At 45.9% G+C, this 17367-nt stretch overlaps 2 protein-coding genes across 2 annotated transcripts; both read right to left on the reverse strand.

Annotated features, from left to right (window-relative positions):
* Nucleotides 1–158: 158 nt before the first annotated feature.
* Nucleotides 159–6565, reverse strand: LDLRAD1 (low density lipoprotein receptor class A domain containing 1). Its single transcript, XM_048313115.1, has 6 exons — nt 5518–6565; nt 5088–5142; nt 3388–3519; nt 2828–2965; nt 2202–2330; nt 159–1482 (listed from the first exon to the last, which is right to left on the reverse strand). Exons 1-6 carry the CDS (start codon nt 5536–5538, stop codon nt 1337–1339), a joined length of 621 nt encoding a protein of 206 aa, XP_048169072.1. The 5' UTR covers nt 5539–6565; the 3' UTR covers nt 159–1336.
* Nucleotides 6566–9011: 2446 nt separating this feature from the next.
* TMEM59 (transmembrane protein 59) lies at nt 9012–17306 on the reverse strand. The gene is made up of 8 exons (XM_048312837.1): nt 17081–17306; nt 14853–14958; nt 12617–12711; nt 12263–12415; nt 11917–12001; nt 11524–11608; nt 10697–10805; nt 9012–9979 (listed from the first exon to the last, which is right to left on the reverse strand). Exons 1-8 carry the CDS (start codon nt 17267–17269, stop codon nt 9824–9826), a joined length of 978 nt encoding a protein of 325 aa, XP_048168794.1. The 5' UTR covers nt 17270–17306; the 3' UTR covers nt 9012–9823.
* Nucleotides 17307–17367: the final 61 nt, after the last annotated feature.

Below are 17367 nucleotides of genomic sequence, written 5' to 3' on the forward strand. Positions count from 1 at the left end.
TATTCCAGGTGAAGTGTGAGTCACAGAACTGTAAAGCTATTTATAAAAAGATCTTTCAGATTTCCGCCTGTATCCCAGTGACAAATTAGAAGCAACATTCACCATTGATCTGAGTTATGGTGACAGGCAGAGCTGCAGATCACAGGACAAAGCAGAAATGAGTGAACAGGGGTTTATTTTTAAATATCTATGACCTGGGGTGGCAATGGGAAAAAGATCACCTCATGTTTATTTTGGGCCTAGAAAAGTAAAAGTATTCACTGTAAATGTGGGGTTTTCCTCAGAGACAATGTTTTAGATACAGATGAGATTTTCAAAGGAGCAGAGAAAACTTCATCTTTCTTAAATTTCAGTGTCATGTCCATACCTGTATCCTGAGGACTGCTTTGAAGGCTTGGCTGCCTGATCCTGCCTTGCTGGCAGAGGAACAAAACAAGCAGCAAACGGATCCAGTGTCATCCCACACCGCCCTGGGAGCAGCACTTGATTTTCTGCTGCTCTCTGCTCTGAGGCTGCAACTTCTTTTTCCTCCTTTCTTTGCCAACTTCAGTGAAACCTATCCCAGCTCCATGGCTGTTCTCAACCTGCTGCTGCAAAACTGCACTGCCCTGCAGGTTATTTACTTGCTGGTTCCCTACCCTGGCTGTCAGGGACAGCTACTCTGTCCCCAAAACCCTGAAACTTCTCCAGTTTTCCTTGCCATTACACTCTCTGTGTAGTCCTTTATGGTTTGAGAAGAGAGCAGGAGGTGGTCTGAGCAGCAGCTCCCCACGGTGTCACCCCCAGCACAGCACTCCCAAGGAAGCATCCCAGGAGCATCAACACAGAGCCCTCAAAGTCACTGCTGAAACCACCTGCAGATGTGTTTTGAACACAAATAGAAGCTTCTCCTCCTGCCAGTGAAGATCAGGACTGTGAAGATGTGTTGGAGGCTCACCTCACTCAGCTCTGCTCCTTGGGGCAGTTCTCAGTGTCCCTCACATGGCTGCCTGCAGAGGCCCCAGCACGTTCATAGAGGAGAAACCCCGGCCCAGGGCTGTGCCAGCAGTGGCTGGTGAAGCATCTCCAGCACAGCACAGCATCGAGTCAGTGCTGCCCATGCAGGAAGTGCTCACCTTCACACGGCAGCAGACTCCTGGGAGCTGTCCCACAGATGGTGTCCAGCCAAGGGCTGCCACGCGCCCTTGGTCCTTGGTCCCTGGTCGGTGTCACTGCACTGCTGGGGAGGATTTGCTTGGGCTGGAGCTTCCCAAGCAGGCAGCAGGGCAGGACCCCAAGGCTCCAGGGCGACGTGTGGGAAGCACCGTGCTGTCCCCAGCAGGGTAGGTGCCAGGATTCAGGGTGTGCAGATGAACTCGTCGGACCAGCCCAGGCAGTGCTGGATGCCATCCCGGCACAGCCTCCTGGGGATGCAGGAGCAGAAGTCGTAGTGCACAGGGCTGCAGCTCCACCACTCCCACCCGCACGGCGGGCAGGCGGCCACTGGGAAGGATGGAAAACAGGGAGCTGAAATGCTTCAGCTGCACTGACCCCCTCCCTCCTTCCTTACATGGGTTAAACCTTTTCATCCCCCAGCAGAAAAGCCACTGTGACAACCCTGCGACTGTGAGCCCACCAAAGAAGACACAGGTTTGGTGCTACTCATGGGAGACAACCAGAGTGTGACATTGCAATGACCTTCATGGCAGATAGGCCATCCTGGGAGGAACAACTAACTGTAATTCTTTTTTTCCCCCAAACTATGGAGCTTACTTCGGAGCAGACCTGCTGCTCATTTTAGCAAGAGGAGGATCTCGATGGCTTTGAAGCTGCTGAGACTCAGCTCCCGCCCCGCTCAGAGATGTGCCCATCTGCTGACCAGCTACCAAAGGCCAAAATGAATGGCCACTACTGACTACAGCTACACATCCTGACAAAACTGTTCCACATCAGCAAGCCACAGAGGAGGAGCAGCTTTTGGGTCTGGGAGCAAAGCATGAAGCCTTTCCCCTCTCAGTTGCCACCAGGCTTTGATGCAGAAGCCTTGGCAGCTGGTGGGATTGAGTCTGCATGGTTCTTATTCACACCCTATCCCAGCTATTTTGTGTTTTAGTGGTGGATGCCAGTCTCCAGGCATTTCCAGCAGCATCCACAAGCACCACACCTGTACAACCTGTCTCAATCCATCAGCAGAAAAGGCAGGAGCCAGCAGACAGACTTACAGCTCCCTGTCTCGTCAGAGCAGTCCCCGCAGTCGTTCATCCCGTTACACCTCTGGTCAGCATAGACCCAGGATCTGGGGTTACTGCAGTGGAAAACCAGGTATTCTGGGAGGCTGTGGGGCAAGTCACCTGCAAGGACACACACAGAGGGCACGCTTAACTCCACCAGGCATAGACACACTGGCTAAAATGGGGATGGCACACACCAAAGGCTGCTGTCAGGACACTTCCCCTGCAGTATCAAATGAACATGAACAAATGGGGAAGCTCTGTCACTGGACACAGGAAGTCTGCCCCAGGTTTCTGCTTTATTTAGTTTTTTTCCCCAGGGTGACTGAACAGTAAATTACTCATGTAGGCATACAGCTTCACTGATGGAGGAAAACTACAGCATGGTTTTAAAAAAAACCCTGGGAAGGTCAGAGGAGCTTGGAGTCTTTGATTCCCGGCATTCCTGCTAGGTTTTGGGCAGTGCCATCTCTCAGCATCTGCCTTACAAAGGCTCTACCAGGCTTATCTGCTCGCTTAGGCAGCTGGAAGCACGGAACAGGATTAGAGAAACCGTGGCTGCTGTCTCACAGCTGGAAGACCAGTGCAGGGGGGATGCTTACAACAAAACCACTCACCACAGAGCTGCTCCTGCTCATCCTCTCCGTTCCTGCAGTTGCTGACCCTGTCACAGACCCAGCTGGCTGGGACACAGGTCACTCTGTCATCACACAAGAAGCCTGTCCGGTTATTGGGGGCTGTGCAGAAGCGGTTCACTGAGGGGAAAGCAAGAAGACCTTTATTTTCCAGCATTTTTATGATACAAGGAATAGATCAAGGGGAGTAAAGGGGGGGTTCTGAAATTAATTTTTTGTTCTGGAAATAACCAGGGGCCGGGATTAATCTCTAGTAGGTTCATGGCAGAGTCTGAAAAGCACACCAATAGTCTTAAGTGTGACAGTGCTACCCAGAATTATCCCAGCCCTATGGAGCAGGACAGCAGAGCCAGGGAATGGCTGGTGGCCATTTGGGCTGTGCAAAGCTGGCACAGCCCCCACCACCCTGCTTGTCCCTCTCCTTCCTCCGGGTCTGTGCTGGAGAGCACCACTAAACACACAGTGATGGACATGAGGGCTGTGCTCATGCAGCATCTTTTTTGCCTCCCTTACCAAAACAATAACCACTCTTGGGATACAACCTGGTGCCCGTGGCAGGAGTGCCAGCGCCACTCCCAAGGCCAGGGCAGCCACAAGGACGAGCAGTGCCACGGCAGAGATGCAGAGGTGTCTCTGTGTGCAGCCAGTGCAGGCACCACGTGGATGGCAGTGGCCTGGAGGAGGAAAGAGAGAGGTGAGGGCCTGGGGAAGGGTCTGGGGTGTTTCAGAGGGGAACAGTGCAAGGACACGAGGCTGATGTTTTGGGGTCTCTGCATGCGAGACTGGTATGGGCTGCTGGGGTTTAGGGGTTGATAGCTGAGTTTAAAGAGCCAAGCTCCAGCATTAAACACCCCCTCACAGGGAATTTTGCTGCTTGCAGTGTGGAAGAACCTGTGCTGCTGTTACAGAGCACCGGGATTGAATGGCACAAACGCTGTGTCTCCATCAGAGCTCATCCTGTGGACTCGGATGCAGAAGGATGAAGGCCAAGCCTCTGCCCAACCCTGTGGGACAGCAGTGACACCAAAACATAAGGCAAGTCCGTGTCAGGCTGGGGAAGGTGCCCTCCCAGAGCCCACAACAAAACTCCTCAAGAGGTAAGATTTCATTTTACAGCACTTCAGGCTTTCTGCCCCAACCAGGACTCACACCCCCATGGAATGAGGCTGGACTATCAGCACAAAATGGTGAGAAGGAACTGAAGAGCTGCCCTTTCCCTCCCTAACGACATCTCCACGACACAGCAACCTTCCAGGGACTCCAGCTTTCAGAAAGTCAGGTACATAAATCAAACCAACTGCAGAAGCTAAAGGCCAAACCCACAGTCATTGCAACACAAGGGCAGCACACATAGGAGCAATGCCAGGCACCCACCCTCACCTCAGCAACCTGCACCTGGAGCTTTGCCTCTAAACCAACTGGGTATTTTCCTCCATTCCTTCATATTCCCACACCAATAGCAAAAAATATTAGTGTGGTCATCTCAGAAACGTGTAACCAGTCACTTAAGAGAATCCTGCCTTTATAATTGATTTTGGTATATTGATTTTTGGTATATCTGAACGTAAAAATCTTTAATTATAATTTTAAAAAGCTTTCAAGGAACTTAAAGAACTTTTAAGTTAGAATTTGTCTTAGCTGTGCTTTGTGTTTACTTAGTTGTTTCAGTGTTCAAACTCAAGGGAAAGCACAGCCTTTGCTCAACAGCAAAAGGATCCTGATTCCAGCAACCTCCCCCTCTGTCACACTCAAGCAGGAGCCAAACACAGAACATTTCAGCTCAGAAGAGAAATGGTGAATTACAGCATGTCTGTGTCTACAAAACACCTCTGACCATAAAGCACAACAATTACAGATGGACTTGTGTATAAAATAATGGCAGCGATGAAATGTTGCAACCTGATCTACAGGATTGCTATTTGATTCTGTTTGATCCCACCTTGTCCTTCAGAGTATGGGCAAAATTTGCAGAAGTTTGCCTATTAAGACGTATGGGAAACCCACAGCAAGCTCATTATGACAGACAAGGATCACCTATCATACCACTATACATATGACTGCCAGCTCCAGGCCAACACAGAACAGGTGAAGTTTATTAATTTTATAGTCTGGATATTTCACTACAAAGAAAAGGAGGAAAATCAGTCCAAACAGCCCATAAATCCTGGTGGTATGTTACATTACATCAATAGTTTCAATTGACTTATACTTTAATAATAGAACTCTGCATTTTATTCATTACCTCTTTCTCCAGAGAAGGACTGTGTTGAACCAAAAGTAGCTACATCACCGTTTCTCTAGAAGGAAAGGGATAAAAAGTTGTTTACAGAATCCCACAGCCACACAATCTTTGCCTTTCTAGTTCTCACACCATCTTACCCAGGAATACACCATGTACTCCTTTATTACATACAAGCAAAAGTTGCCTCGGTGGAAACACGGCCCAGCTTTAATTCCCAAAACAATTGATCACATCACCTTTTAAACCTTAATTACCCATTTGTAAAACAAACACTAACCAAGTCCTTTATATCAACACTTCTCTTTTGTATCAAGTTAAGTAGAAGCAACTCAAAATCTCAGAGAAAGCAGTAATAAAGAGGTCAGGCAAATAGCACTATCAAGAACACAAGTACTTCAGAGAACAGCAGGATTTTTCTGAAGGACTGTACCTGGGGATGAGTTTTGTTCATGCTTCCCAGAACTCCAGGGGCCACAGGGAGTTCTCTGCACCTCAGCAGGAGCGATGTTACCGGGATACAAACCCAACAGAGGCAGGAGAGCAAGGAGAGCACTGCACAGGCAGGAGGGGACTGGCAGGGCGGTGGTGAGCCTCTGCTCCAGCCCTCGAGGAAAGCCAACCACAACCTCTGTCATTCTTGTGTCAGTGTTTCACAGCAGGGTTCAGACAAATCATAACGCAAACATTTAGGAAGCCAAGAGCCCTGCTGAGAGTCCGGAAGAGGAACACTCACCTCTAGCTCATCCTGACTGAATTAACCTCAGTGCCAGCTAGGGAAAAGCCCCTTTCACAATGAAAGCTTGAGGGAAGAGTCTGCTCATCTTCATGAAAGTCTCCTTTCTCCACACCTCCTCCCCAAGACAGAGCTGTCACACTGCCCTTGTAGCAGCACTAGCCCAGACTCCTGCCAGATGATGAGATCTCAGGAGAGCTGTGCAGGATACAACCATCTGGAACAGCTTCCTTGCTTGGGCAATGAGCACAGGCTCAGGAAATCCTCCAGGGTCCTCTTTTACTTGTGTGCTTGAATTTCCAGGCCTGCAGGAAGTCTTAGCAGCTCAGCCCACAGCAAACACGAAGTTACAAATACATTGCAGCCTTCTAAGCTGGCTGCAGGTCTTGGCACAGCACATGCAGAGGGGAGTTTTACAGCTTCAAGGATGAAATTTCATGAGCAGGCAGCTTTTCCATGGGGGTAGTGGGGAGAAAAAGCACCAGCATAAAGTTTTTGAGGAGCCCGGGTTGTTCTTGCAAGAGTTTACTAAGAGCCCTGTGTAAGAGCCAGGTCAAGCAGGCCAGCTATGCATACCCTGCAAAACAATCTACAATGAAGAGTTTAAAATGTGGAGTCAGCCCCCTCTTGGAGACAAATGTCCATCTGAGATGTCCAGAGAGGGACAACACAGCTGGGGAAGGGTCTGGAGCACAAGTGCAATTGAGGGAGGGAGCTGGGGGTTTTTAGCCTGGAGAGAAGGAGGTTCAGGGGGACCTTCTCACTCTCTTCCACTCCCTGAAAAGAGGTTGGAGCCAGGTGGGGGTTGGGCTCTTCTCCCAGTTGACAAGCAACAGGACAAGAGGAAACAGCCTCAAGTTGCACCAGAGAAGGTTTAGATTGGACAGCAGAAAAAAATTTCTTTACTGAAAGAGTTGTCAGGCATTGGATCAGGCTGCCCAGGGCAGTGGTGGAGTAACTACTCCTAAAGCCATGTGGATGTGGCACTTGGGGACATGGGTTACTGGTGGCATTGGCAGTACTGGGGGAATGGTTGGACTCATTCTTGGAGGTCTTTTCCGAGCTAAAAAATTCCGTGATTCTACAGCCTGACATCTACCACCATCTGTTTCCTGCTGCAGGATTATCAAAGTCAGCTGTAGCCAAGCAGGGTACAGTTGGATTTTAGAGCAGTTACCCACATCAAAGACTGCTTAGAGTTCAGAAAAATGAGTTCATGACAGCGAGGTAAGAAACATAAGCAAGCTTTTCTGAAGTTTAAATTTTTTTTTTTTTTTTTAATTGCCGAAGATCAGAAAAGCTGAAGAGGCAGCAAATATTAAAGTATCCAATATGATAGGTTATTGTTAATTCTAGCACCTAAAAATCCCCCAATTTCCCCCAAATGTACCATGGCTATTTCTGCCAGCAGTGAATTGCACACACTAAAGAGGGTCACCTCATTTGTGTCCAGATGATTCCATTCTAAATCTGATACAGGCTCAGTTGAACACATGCCTAAAGAGAATATAAAATGCTTTCCACCTGCAATTTCAATAATTTAAGGCCCTTCATTTAAACAGTGGTTTTGAGCAGAGATCAAACCCAAATTGCAGCCTCTGAAAATGGAGATGTCGGTAAGTCAAACATTTGACAAAAAATGAATAGGAAATGACATTTTGCAAAGCCAAATGCCAAGATAGCTTAAAGAGTCCATTTAGATTAGAAGTCTTGAGAAACAGTTCAATTGCTTGCTAGTTATCTGATTTTACTGAGGGAAGATCTTTTGATAAGTTTACAACACTTACCAAATTCCTCAGGCTCTGGCTGGCTCTGGATACAGCAGTGCCAAGTGCCAGAGTGCCACAGGCACAGAGCTCTCTGTGACCCAAGAGCACAGTGCTGAATCACTGGCTGCACTGCACAGATCACTCAGCTGAAATGTCCTTAAACAGCAAACAAAAGACAAAACACCCAATGAAAGCACAAGTTGTTTGCTTAACTCGAGCCCGGGGCTGTAAGCAATGGAGTTTTGAAGAGAAAGTTTTGTGAAATCAAGTCATCAGCCTAACAGAGGTTGTACTGTCCACGCTGGAACAAGCAAAGAGCCACGTCTGCACGGAGCTGCTCCCTCTGCAACCACGCTAATGGTAAAGAAAAACATTTTAACAGACTTGCAAACATTTCCATGAGCTGTTCAGTTAGAAAAATGGGGATTGCTGAAGTCTCTTCTGGAAATCCCAAACACCACAGTGCTAAGAAGATGGGCACTAATCCCTGAAGTAAAGCCAGCATTGGCAGAGTAATTGCTGAACAGGGTTGCACACAGCAGATCTGAGCTCTGGCATCCCCAGCAGAGCGGGGCCGTGCTGGGCTTTGCTTGCGCCAGCAGAAACGCGGCTGAATCGCTGCTGCAGAATCACTGACGGGGATCTCCTGTCCCTGCCAAGCGAGCAGTGGCCCCAGAGAGCACCCTGGCCCTTCTCACAGCAAGGCCTCTGCACTGACACCTACACAGAGGGCAAAGGCTGCTACCACCCAAACTTCTGGGCTGTCCCACTGAAGAGTTCAGCATGAAGAGGTACTGCTAATTTAATTCAGATTGCAGTTGCTGCAGGCTGATAGAAACCGGCTTAAAACAAACATCCTTAATGGGCTGAAAGCTCCTGACAGCCACAGTTAAGAGTGCTGCTGGACTGGGGTCTGCACATTCCTGCCTGATGGCCCCTGCAAGGCCCCATCAGCTGCAGTCACACAACCATCTGCTCACAGCCAAGCTGGGAACCACCACCGAGCCAGGTTTAAGTAAGGGAACAAACACATCACTGAGTCACAGAGTCTTCACACTGCATCACACCCAGAATCTCCATAGTTCTTCAGTACATGGTTTTAAACCTTTGAGGGAATTCTGTCTAATCAACAAAAAGATGACAGTGAATTGGAGACCATGCATTCTAGCCAGCACTCACGTAGACACCCTAAAATAAATCACTGACACCCCCAACTTGCCAACACTGTGGGAACCAGCATATAATAAGATCCATAAAAAACAGGTTAGACATGAGGGATACTGTTAGTTGCTGTTGCTGTGCTAGTGAATCACACAGCAAAATCAGGTCATGTTGCTCTTGAGAGGAAGGCTACAGACAGGCTTTCACACTGAGCCTGTTGTGGTCAATAATTAACCATACCAAAAAGCTATATAGTCAACATTTTCTATACAGTCAATTTTATTTGTCTGCTCTCATTTCTCAGGAATCAACTTGTTTCTGTAAATGAAGTTACAAGACCAGAATAGTTAATCAAGAACAGAAATTAGAAGTCTTCAAAAAACACAAGTGCTAACTTTACAAGCAATTTAAGACTTAAAGGCTACAGTTTGACAAAATAACTGACCATGTTATGTTCTGCACGTGAAGGGATATGTCTGTAAATTTTAACAAAGTTTCCATCTTTCACAAGCTGAGTTCTATCTTACAGTACCTCACAAATGCTTCCCACCTTGAATATTGCCACACCATAGAAAAAATAGATTTCTGTTTTTGGAGACAGGGTTGTTTGTGCATGGACATTAACAAGTACAAAAAAATTCAGCAGATAATTTTATAATATTTTCTCTTAACTACAACAGAAAGTGCAACACTAGAAAGGCATCTCCTGCCTACTTAAAATGTCTTAATACCTTTACAAAGCTAACTCTGACTGTACACATTACATCCTAGAACACACAAGTAAGTTTGAAAGTGTCCTGGCAGAAGTATGGAAAGCATGCTTACAACTTTTGTAAGCAAAAAGACACATAACAAACACCAGTGAGAAGTGATTATGCCTGGAAACAAACAAATTCATGTCTGAATGTCTGAATCTTCTCTACTAGCTGAAAACAAAAATCCCATGACATTTGTTGATTCTGCAACTTTATTTGCATTTAAAGACTGGCTGCTAAGCTTCTCATCTGAAGAACCACCACAATCAATCAGGAGTTGCTAGCTCTGTTAGAATTAGTCTATCGGATCCAACAGATTTAAATTGCAGATTGATCCAGATTGACTTTTGTAGGAAGAGGTCCTGCTTCTTCATGTTCCTCAGTCTTGCATCTAACCACAACAAGTGCAGAGGGTGGGTATCTGTTGAGTTTTTGCTCATTCATGTATTCCAAATCTCCGTAGATGCTCAGCTTCTGAAATATTTAAACAAGTTACTTTAAGACAAAATACTGTGAATAAAATGAATTTCAGTATGCAGCTGCATTCCAGGCTCTGATGGCTGCAGCCCTGCAACACAAGCTAACCCAGGCTTTCTGCAACATCTGAAATTCATGACTAGAACTGGACTTGCATCCAGAAGAAATGCATGAAACCTGCCAGAAGAAGGGCGGATACAGCGTTTGTGTAACAGCTCCTTTGGTGTGCAAACACTGTGAGCCAGGACTCTCTGGGCACTGGGAGAGTGCCTGTGCCCCTTGATCAGACTCTGCACTCACCAATACTGTGCTGTCCCTCTGTTCTCACTGTTGATCCTCCCGCATTAAACCCATACTGGGTCCCCCCCTACACCACTCAACCCTTGGAATAGCTTCATTCCCAGAGAAATGAGAATCAGCCTCCATTTGTTCAGAGTAATCTGAAAGTTGTTGAGAGTAGAGCACTACAAACCAAAAGACATCATGTCTGAGTGAAGCTCAGAGCTCCTATGAGCCACAGGAATGAGCAAGAATGCTCAGCTATAAAATCATCATTTAAATAAACAAAATTGGTTTGCCATCCACAGCCACAAAATAAAAAACCCCCTCTTTCTAACTGAACCTCCCCCAAATATTTCTTAGTCTCTAGACATCTGTAACATAAAAGCAATATAATGAATAAATTCGAAATACTGCAGCTCTGAAATGCAGTACCTCAGATGGAACATACTGCTCTACAGCTGTAGCTACAGTTGCACAACAAATCCAAAGCAGCACCAGCACTGACAGGACGAGCGTAGTGGTTAAAATCCAACTGGAATTTCTGAAATGAGAAGAATGTTGATAAATTTTATAGCCTGAATACAAGACAATGGGACTCTATAAAGTCTGGCTCATTTTTGACTGCCTTTCCTGCCAATTCATTTGTCTCTGGCTCTTCCAGCTACACAGCCCACTGCAGACTCCTGGGTACTCTAATGCCTCTTTGGTACCACAAAAGACTTGCTGGATTCTGTTATTGGGCCCTTAGCATTCTCCTGCTTACAGATTTATAAACCAGTTTTTCTGTTATGCATCTGGGGACAACTCACTGATCCTGCATGTGTAAACTTTTAAGGACAAAGTAAAAAAGCTTTAATAAATACATACTGGGTATTTTCAGCCTGGAAACAAGACATAGCAGTGTGCTACATAACAATCCCAAACAAGTGCTTTGCCCTAAAACACATCCAGAGCTAATGAACAGGCAAAACACAGTATTGATTAAACAGTTCCCAGAACACACTCGAAAAACAGCGCAGGAAATTATCCGTATGTTGTTCACTTGAAATGGAAAGGAAAAATCAAAGTTGGCAGGACAGCCTGCACAAAACACAGGTCCAGCACAGCAAAGCAGCACTAACAGTCAGATACAAAATTGTGATGCTGTGCATCCTGAGCCTACAGACTTGGAGACCTTGAGACCTCCCAAGAGTGCTGCACACACAGAGGAAAGGCCTTTATCCTCCTCAGTGGGCACAGACATCCCAGGCCATACGTACATGGAAAGACACTTGAAGAAGCTGTCGTTTGCTCGCTCCTCAAAGAGTCCCCGGAATGTCTGTGAGCTCCCTGGACGTCCGTCTGCTGAGGTACAACAGCAAAACAGAGGTCAGGAGAGCAAGGACAGGGAAAACCCAAACCCCACACACTGTCTGTGTAGACAGCATAAAAGGAAGCTTTTAAACCAGCCCCAGCTTACAGGGTTCCATTTCCAGCAGAGCTGGGTTTCTACCACAGTTTGCCAAGTGTACACGCTGCACTCTGCACAGTAAATAATTACATTGCAGCTTTACAAAAATTTGCTTTCATATGCCACCTGTAACTTCGTTTTTTAAATTTGCATGACAGGGAACATTTGCATTTACTCTTCCAAAACACAAAGAACAACTTACAGGCTGTTTTACTCAGCGACAAGGATCCTCTTGTATCTCCAGTTTCCTGATCAAGCTGTGGAACATACTGCACTTCTGGCTTTGACTAAAACAAAATAAGGAGTTAGGAGATCCTGCTAGAAAGCTTCCACTGATTTTGATAACTTACATTTTCAGAACTATTACAGAAATTAACCCTAAGACATGCTCCATTCTTTTAAGTTTGAATTTTAAAATGGCCCTAAAGGCAGTGAAAGACTAGGAAAAATGAAACACTTTTGATGGTGCTCCACAGTCTTTGGCTGGAAGGAGCAGAGTTGAAGTCAGCAGCCAGGACACCTTAATCTCAACGAAAAAAAGGAAGCACCTGGAATATGACAATTTTGCCATCATCTGCTTGAAGGTAGAAAGTCCATGAAGATGTTATGAAGCTCTGAGCTGAGTCCATCATGTCACTCCAGAATGATCTCACCAGTGTCAGAGGAAAGAGGAGATGAATTCTTGGCATCAGGGACATTAACTGCAAGCACAACATTAACATTTTTTTCCATTGTTTTTTATTTGAAAAGGACAGAAGTTATGTTCTTGCTCACCCCTTGCCCCATGTCTAGATTTCAGTCTTCAGGAAGATTTATTTTCCATTGAAGAAGTTTAAAAATGAGAAGACACACACGGAACAGAAACAAGTAGGTGGTATTTGAAAAACATGTCACCTACTTACTTGCTCCTGCCTTAACTCAGCAAATGGCAACTGGTTCTGGCATCCAAGATGGCAAGCATATTGTTCATCAGATTGGGAGTATGCTTCAGTACAGGCTGCAAGGGAGAAATTCCCCAGATGAGATGATAAATTCTGCATTTTAGTTAAGAAAACATTCCCAGTATAAGTTGGATCAGAAACAAAGCAGCAGTTGACAATCCCATTTGCAGAGAAAGATATGGCAATCCCAGGGTAGCGTTTGCTCTGAGGTCTAATGACAGAATCAGAGCTTCAACAGGGGAGTTGAAATCTGGCTGCAATCAGAGCAAATGATCACCAACATTACCCTGGCTGAGCTCAGGGATGCAAGTTCTCATGGATCCTCCCACTGCCACTATAGCTTTCCTCTACATATCACATAAAGCATCAGAGAACAGAGATGGAATCCTAAAGAGAACAGAGGGACCATCAGTCCATTAAATCCCTTTGAGGTAACACAGAAGCCATGGTATCACAGGAATATCAAGGGAGTGTTTCCTGCTAATACAGAAACTGCACTGAAAGTACTATGGAATAATTTCTTATGAAAAAGGAAGCTAACTCATTGTTTTACAGAGAGCTTCTATTAATTGCTCACTAGAGATCATAAAGACCAAGAAATCTAAAATATTTGGAGAGAATAATTTAGTTTATTCTGCCCATGGACAAATCAGGCAGATGATATACAGGCACAGCTCTCCTGCACAATTCTAAAGCTTACGTGGACAGTGTTGCAGTAGTGCCTGAACTAAAGAATCAAACCAAGAAGCAACACAGAGGACAGGTGCTCTCCCAATTTTCCAGAGGAGCAAATGGACCATCATAAAGACTAAGAAGCTGGCAGGAAGCATGGCAGCAGCAGCTAAACATCTGAGTGTTCAGTTCATGGCACCTGAGCAGCCATTCCACGCTACAACTGCCACAGAGTCAGCGTTTGCAGGAAGCACCAGAGACGGAATTGAGCAGATCAGCCAAGATGGATCTGCCAAGCACAGAACACTCACTCAGGGCACCCACCAGCAGATTACAGAACATAAGCCAGCAAAGACAACAGTCCCAGAAAGGGGAGTTAAACCAGAAGCAACTGTTCCATTACTCTACATGTGCTCTATTGCTACGTTACCCTGCTTTATGGCACTCTTTCGTGTGTGGTTTGACAACTGCACTGACAGGCTGTATCACAGCTACACACACAGTGTGACAGACTGGAGCATTAGCCCATTTCTGGAGTATTTAGTGCAGTTTTGTAACACATCAGCATCTTTCCATGTCAGGCTTCTGCTTCCCTACCTGAGCTGGCCACAAGCTCTCTTGCTTTCACAAGCCACTGAGAGGACAAAAGCCTTCCTTGAGTGCTGGCCTGGTGCTTACTGGCAGTAAAGATAGAGAGTTCCTACCCTTCATTTCTGAATAAAACATTGAATCAGCTTCCTCAATATTACTGAAAGAAGTTCTATACCATTCCAAAACCACTGTTAGTTAGCCTGTATCACACACCATCCCTGGAGGAATTTAAAGGTGTGGCACTTGGGGACATGGTTTAGTGGTGGGCTTGGCAGTGCTAGGGCAATGATGATCTTATAAGTCTTCTCCAACTTAAATGATTCTATATTTCATCTTCACTGTGAAATCTTTGCTCTAACACAGATAGCCTGAGAGAATTAGTAACCAGTACTTAAAGGTCTATTCCAAACAAAACACGTACTTCATTCCCAAGGGTTTAGCTGCAGGGAAAGCTTAGGATGTAGCCTAGGCCACAAGTTACAAGGCATATTAATATCTGTGTTCTTGCTCCACTTAAAAATTCACTTCTATACACAGATTTTTCAGGAATGGCAAATGGGACTGATTGTCGCAGGGAATTATTAAAAGACAAGTGTTCATTTGCCTGGATTTCCCCCCAGGCATTTTGTGTTTTCTATGACAAACTGTTTATAATAAAATGAAGTATTTCTAATTTATTTACAGAGACTGATGATACTTGAGAAGTTCAGGAAATCAGCAACACTAAGGAGAAACTCACAGAAAACAACCTTCCCCTGAGATTTTTTTTTTTTTTTTTCCAAATATCCTGTACATAGACTTTAAGAAGCTGTTAAACAAACCCAAAGCAACCGAAGGAATGCCACCAATTTAATACCACCCTTTCAGACATTGCAGCTCTCCCCTCCATTATGTCTTCATATGATGGGATGTGGAAGGGGCTCTGAGGGCTCACCAGAGTCGCATTCCTGTTTGGTCCGATTCAAATCGGCGCCATCGTCCACAAACTGACAGATGGAGAAGAGTCGGCAGCCCCGCTGGCAGGCGTACAGCTCCTCTTCCTGGGGAGGCACAAGGACAGGCTTGCATCCCTCCAGTCCACAATAAATTGTCAGAAAACAAGCGTTTTTTTGTTGTTTGGTTGGGTGTTTTTGTGCTTCTTCCCTCCATCAGACCTACAACCCAGCTCAACGTGACGACCCGAAATAAACCCAGGCCAAGCAGCGCTAACAACTTCCGGATTTATTTCAATCAGAGCTTTTCCTTCTGCAGTGGGCAAACCCGGAACAGCAAATGCTATTTTATAATTCCAGGCACACAACTCACAAGCAAAATGAATTTTTTAGAAAGTGCTGTGTTTGAAATTAAGAGACAGCGCTGTAAAAGATTTATTGATGTTTAACCCTACAAAGAGTATCAAATCTCCATTCTCAGAACTGAAATGGTAAAACCCAACAGGAAAGAACAGGAAACTTCTAATTTTTACAGTGTAATACAATGTATCTAATCAGACTAATGACTCTAATCACAACTATGACAGAACTATCAGAGAAAGAGATTATTTTCTAATGTCCTACACAGCATCCTGGTTATCTGCTTATTGCCAGACCAGCTCCACAAACACAAATGTTTATTTATTATATTGAACTGAATGGCAAAAGTGCTTCCTCACTGCCAACCATTAAAATTAAGCAAATATAGAAATCCTACACCTAGTATTTCTTCCGTCCACAGCACCAAGGGGATGGATGTGAACCAAAACCTTTGTCACCGGACTGTCCCACCTCTGACCACACCCTGTCACTGACCCATGAATCAGAACTTCAAAGCCAGCAGCCACTCGAACTGCACAGGTGCAGAACAGGCTCTGAAGTAATTTAACAACAACCAAACACACCGCACCTCTTGTACAACCTGTTGTAAACGACCTGGCCATTGTAACCGAGACCATGAGTTCACGTGCTTTAAAGGCACAAGAGTAGAAAATTGTGAATATAAGTTAAAATTCAAGTCTCACACTGACAAAGTGGGTGTGCTGTCACAGAAAACATCTTCTGTACATTGATATCCAGATAAATCAGTTTACAAATATATCTCCATGACAGTCTCAATGAAGTTTATCTCATTTTCCAATCACAACAAAAACAACTTCCTTCAATTCCACCAGCAGTTTTGTGACAAACAGAACAAACACTAAATGTAAAGGAAGATGTGATTGTACTAGTGAACAGCTCCAACAACACATAACAAAATTAATATTCAAGAACTAAAGTAGCAAAATTCAAAAGTGCAATAAAAATCACAGAAATATCAGCCCTCCTTGAACTTCAAAAGGTCCTGCAAGAGAAACAAGAGCAACGCACCAAAACAAGCTGTAAGTACACATGTAAATTTACTTTTATTTCACACAACTCCCTGCTCCTTCTCTCCATGGTGACACCAGGATCAGCTACAAAATCCTACTGAATTCCATGGGGAAGCAGACAAAGCCCTGTTACCTGATCCTGGCACTGCTCCACTTGCCTGCAGCCTTCCTGTGAAATCCTAAATCTGGGATAAGAGTGCCACCTGCTACACAGCTGCAGCTGATAATGAAGTTTGTTGCCAAAAAAGAACAAGGAAAGATGAGATTTTTAATCCAGGATTTTCCAAATTTAAGCCCGTAGTTCAAAGCTGTACAAAGCATGAACCAACAGCAAAACTCTGAGGTATGAAACTAAATTCCTATCAGACACTTTCGGTATTTTATCATGAGATAAGAATTTCCCATAAAGGCTCTGACGAGCTACTTGTTTGTCATCGTTTATGTTTCATCCTTCAACATCCAGTGCCGCACTGGCACCCTGACTCAGGATCTCTGCGCTGCCACAAACGCAGCACTCTTTTAGTGCCCAAAATATGGAACACCCCAAGCCAAATTACAGTTGCCTTTTTAGGAACAGGAAGAAAAAACAAGAGCAGCAAAACGCCCAAAACCCACAAAAGCCGCAGCACTGACAAAGCTCTACTTTGACAACAGCGCTTCACTGGCAAGCGGCAGCCTGCCCATCTATTTCCATAACGAAGTATCTGTCTTTAGAGACGAGACGGAGCTGCAGGGGGAGAGGGGCAAAGGAGCGGCCGTGCCGGCCCCGGGGAAGGCGGAGGGAAGCGGCGCAGGTGCGGGGAACGGCCCGCCCGTACCTTGGGGTAGGTGTGCAGGGAGTAGGTCAGCTGGCAGGCGCGGTGACACGACGCCGTGTTGCCCAGCACGGAGTCGAAGGCCTCGGAGGAGGCGGCGGGGAGCGGCCCTGCGGCGGCTTCCGCCTGGATCACCAGGAACAGCGGCAGGAGCAGGAGGAGGACGGCGAGGCCTCCCCGCCGCACCGCCATCTTCGTCCCTCCGCCCCGGCACCGGCCGCCAGCAGCCTCTCGCGAGATGTGCCCGCGCCCCGCGCGGGGCCTGCTGGGAGGTGTAGTCCGCGCAGCGA

This window comes from Corvus hawaiiensis, chromosome 9 (assembly GCF_020740725.1).
Source record: "Corvus hawaiiensis isolate bCorHaw1 chromosome 9, bCorHaw1.pri.cur, whole genome shotgun sequence".
Classification (NCBI taxonomy): Eukaryota; Metazoa; Chordata; class Aves; order Passeriformes; family Corvidae; genus Corvus; species Corvus hawaiiensis.

Coding starts and splice junctions, on each gene's coding strand:
- TMEM59 (XM_048312837.1), bottom strand. CDS start 17,269: ATGGCGGTGCGGCGGGGAGGCCTCGCCGTCCTCCTCCTGCTCCTGCCG. Junction 12,712..14,852: donor CAAACAGGAATGCGACTCTG/GTGAGCCCTCAG, acceptor TCTCCCTTGCAG/CCTGTACTGAAGCATACTCC. Junction 10,806..11,523: donor TTCTTCAAGTGTCTTTCCAT/GTACGTATGGCC, acceptor TTCTCATTTCAG/AAATTCCAGTTGGATTTTAA.
- LDLRAD1 (XM_048313115.1), bottom strand. CDS start 5,538: ATGAACAAAACTCATCCCCAG. Junction 5,143..5,517: donor TGAACAAAACTCATCCCCAG/GTACAGTCCTTC, acceptor CTTTCCTTCTAG/AGAAACGGTGATGTAGCTAC. Junction 2,966..3,387: donor ACTCCTGCCACGGGCACCAG/GTTGTATCCCAA, acceptor CTTTCCCCTCAG/TGAACCGCTTCTGCACAGCC.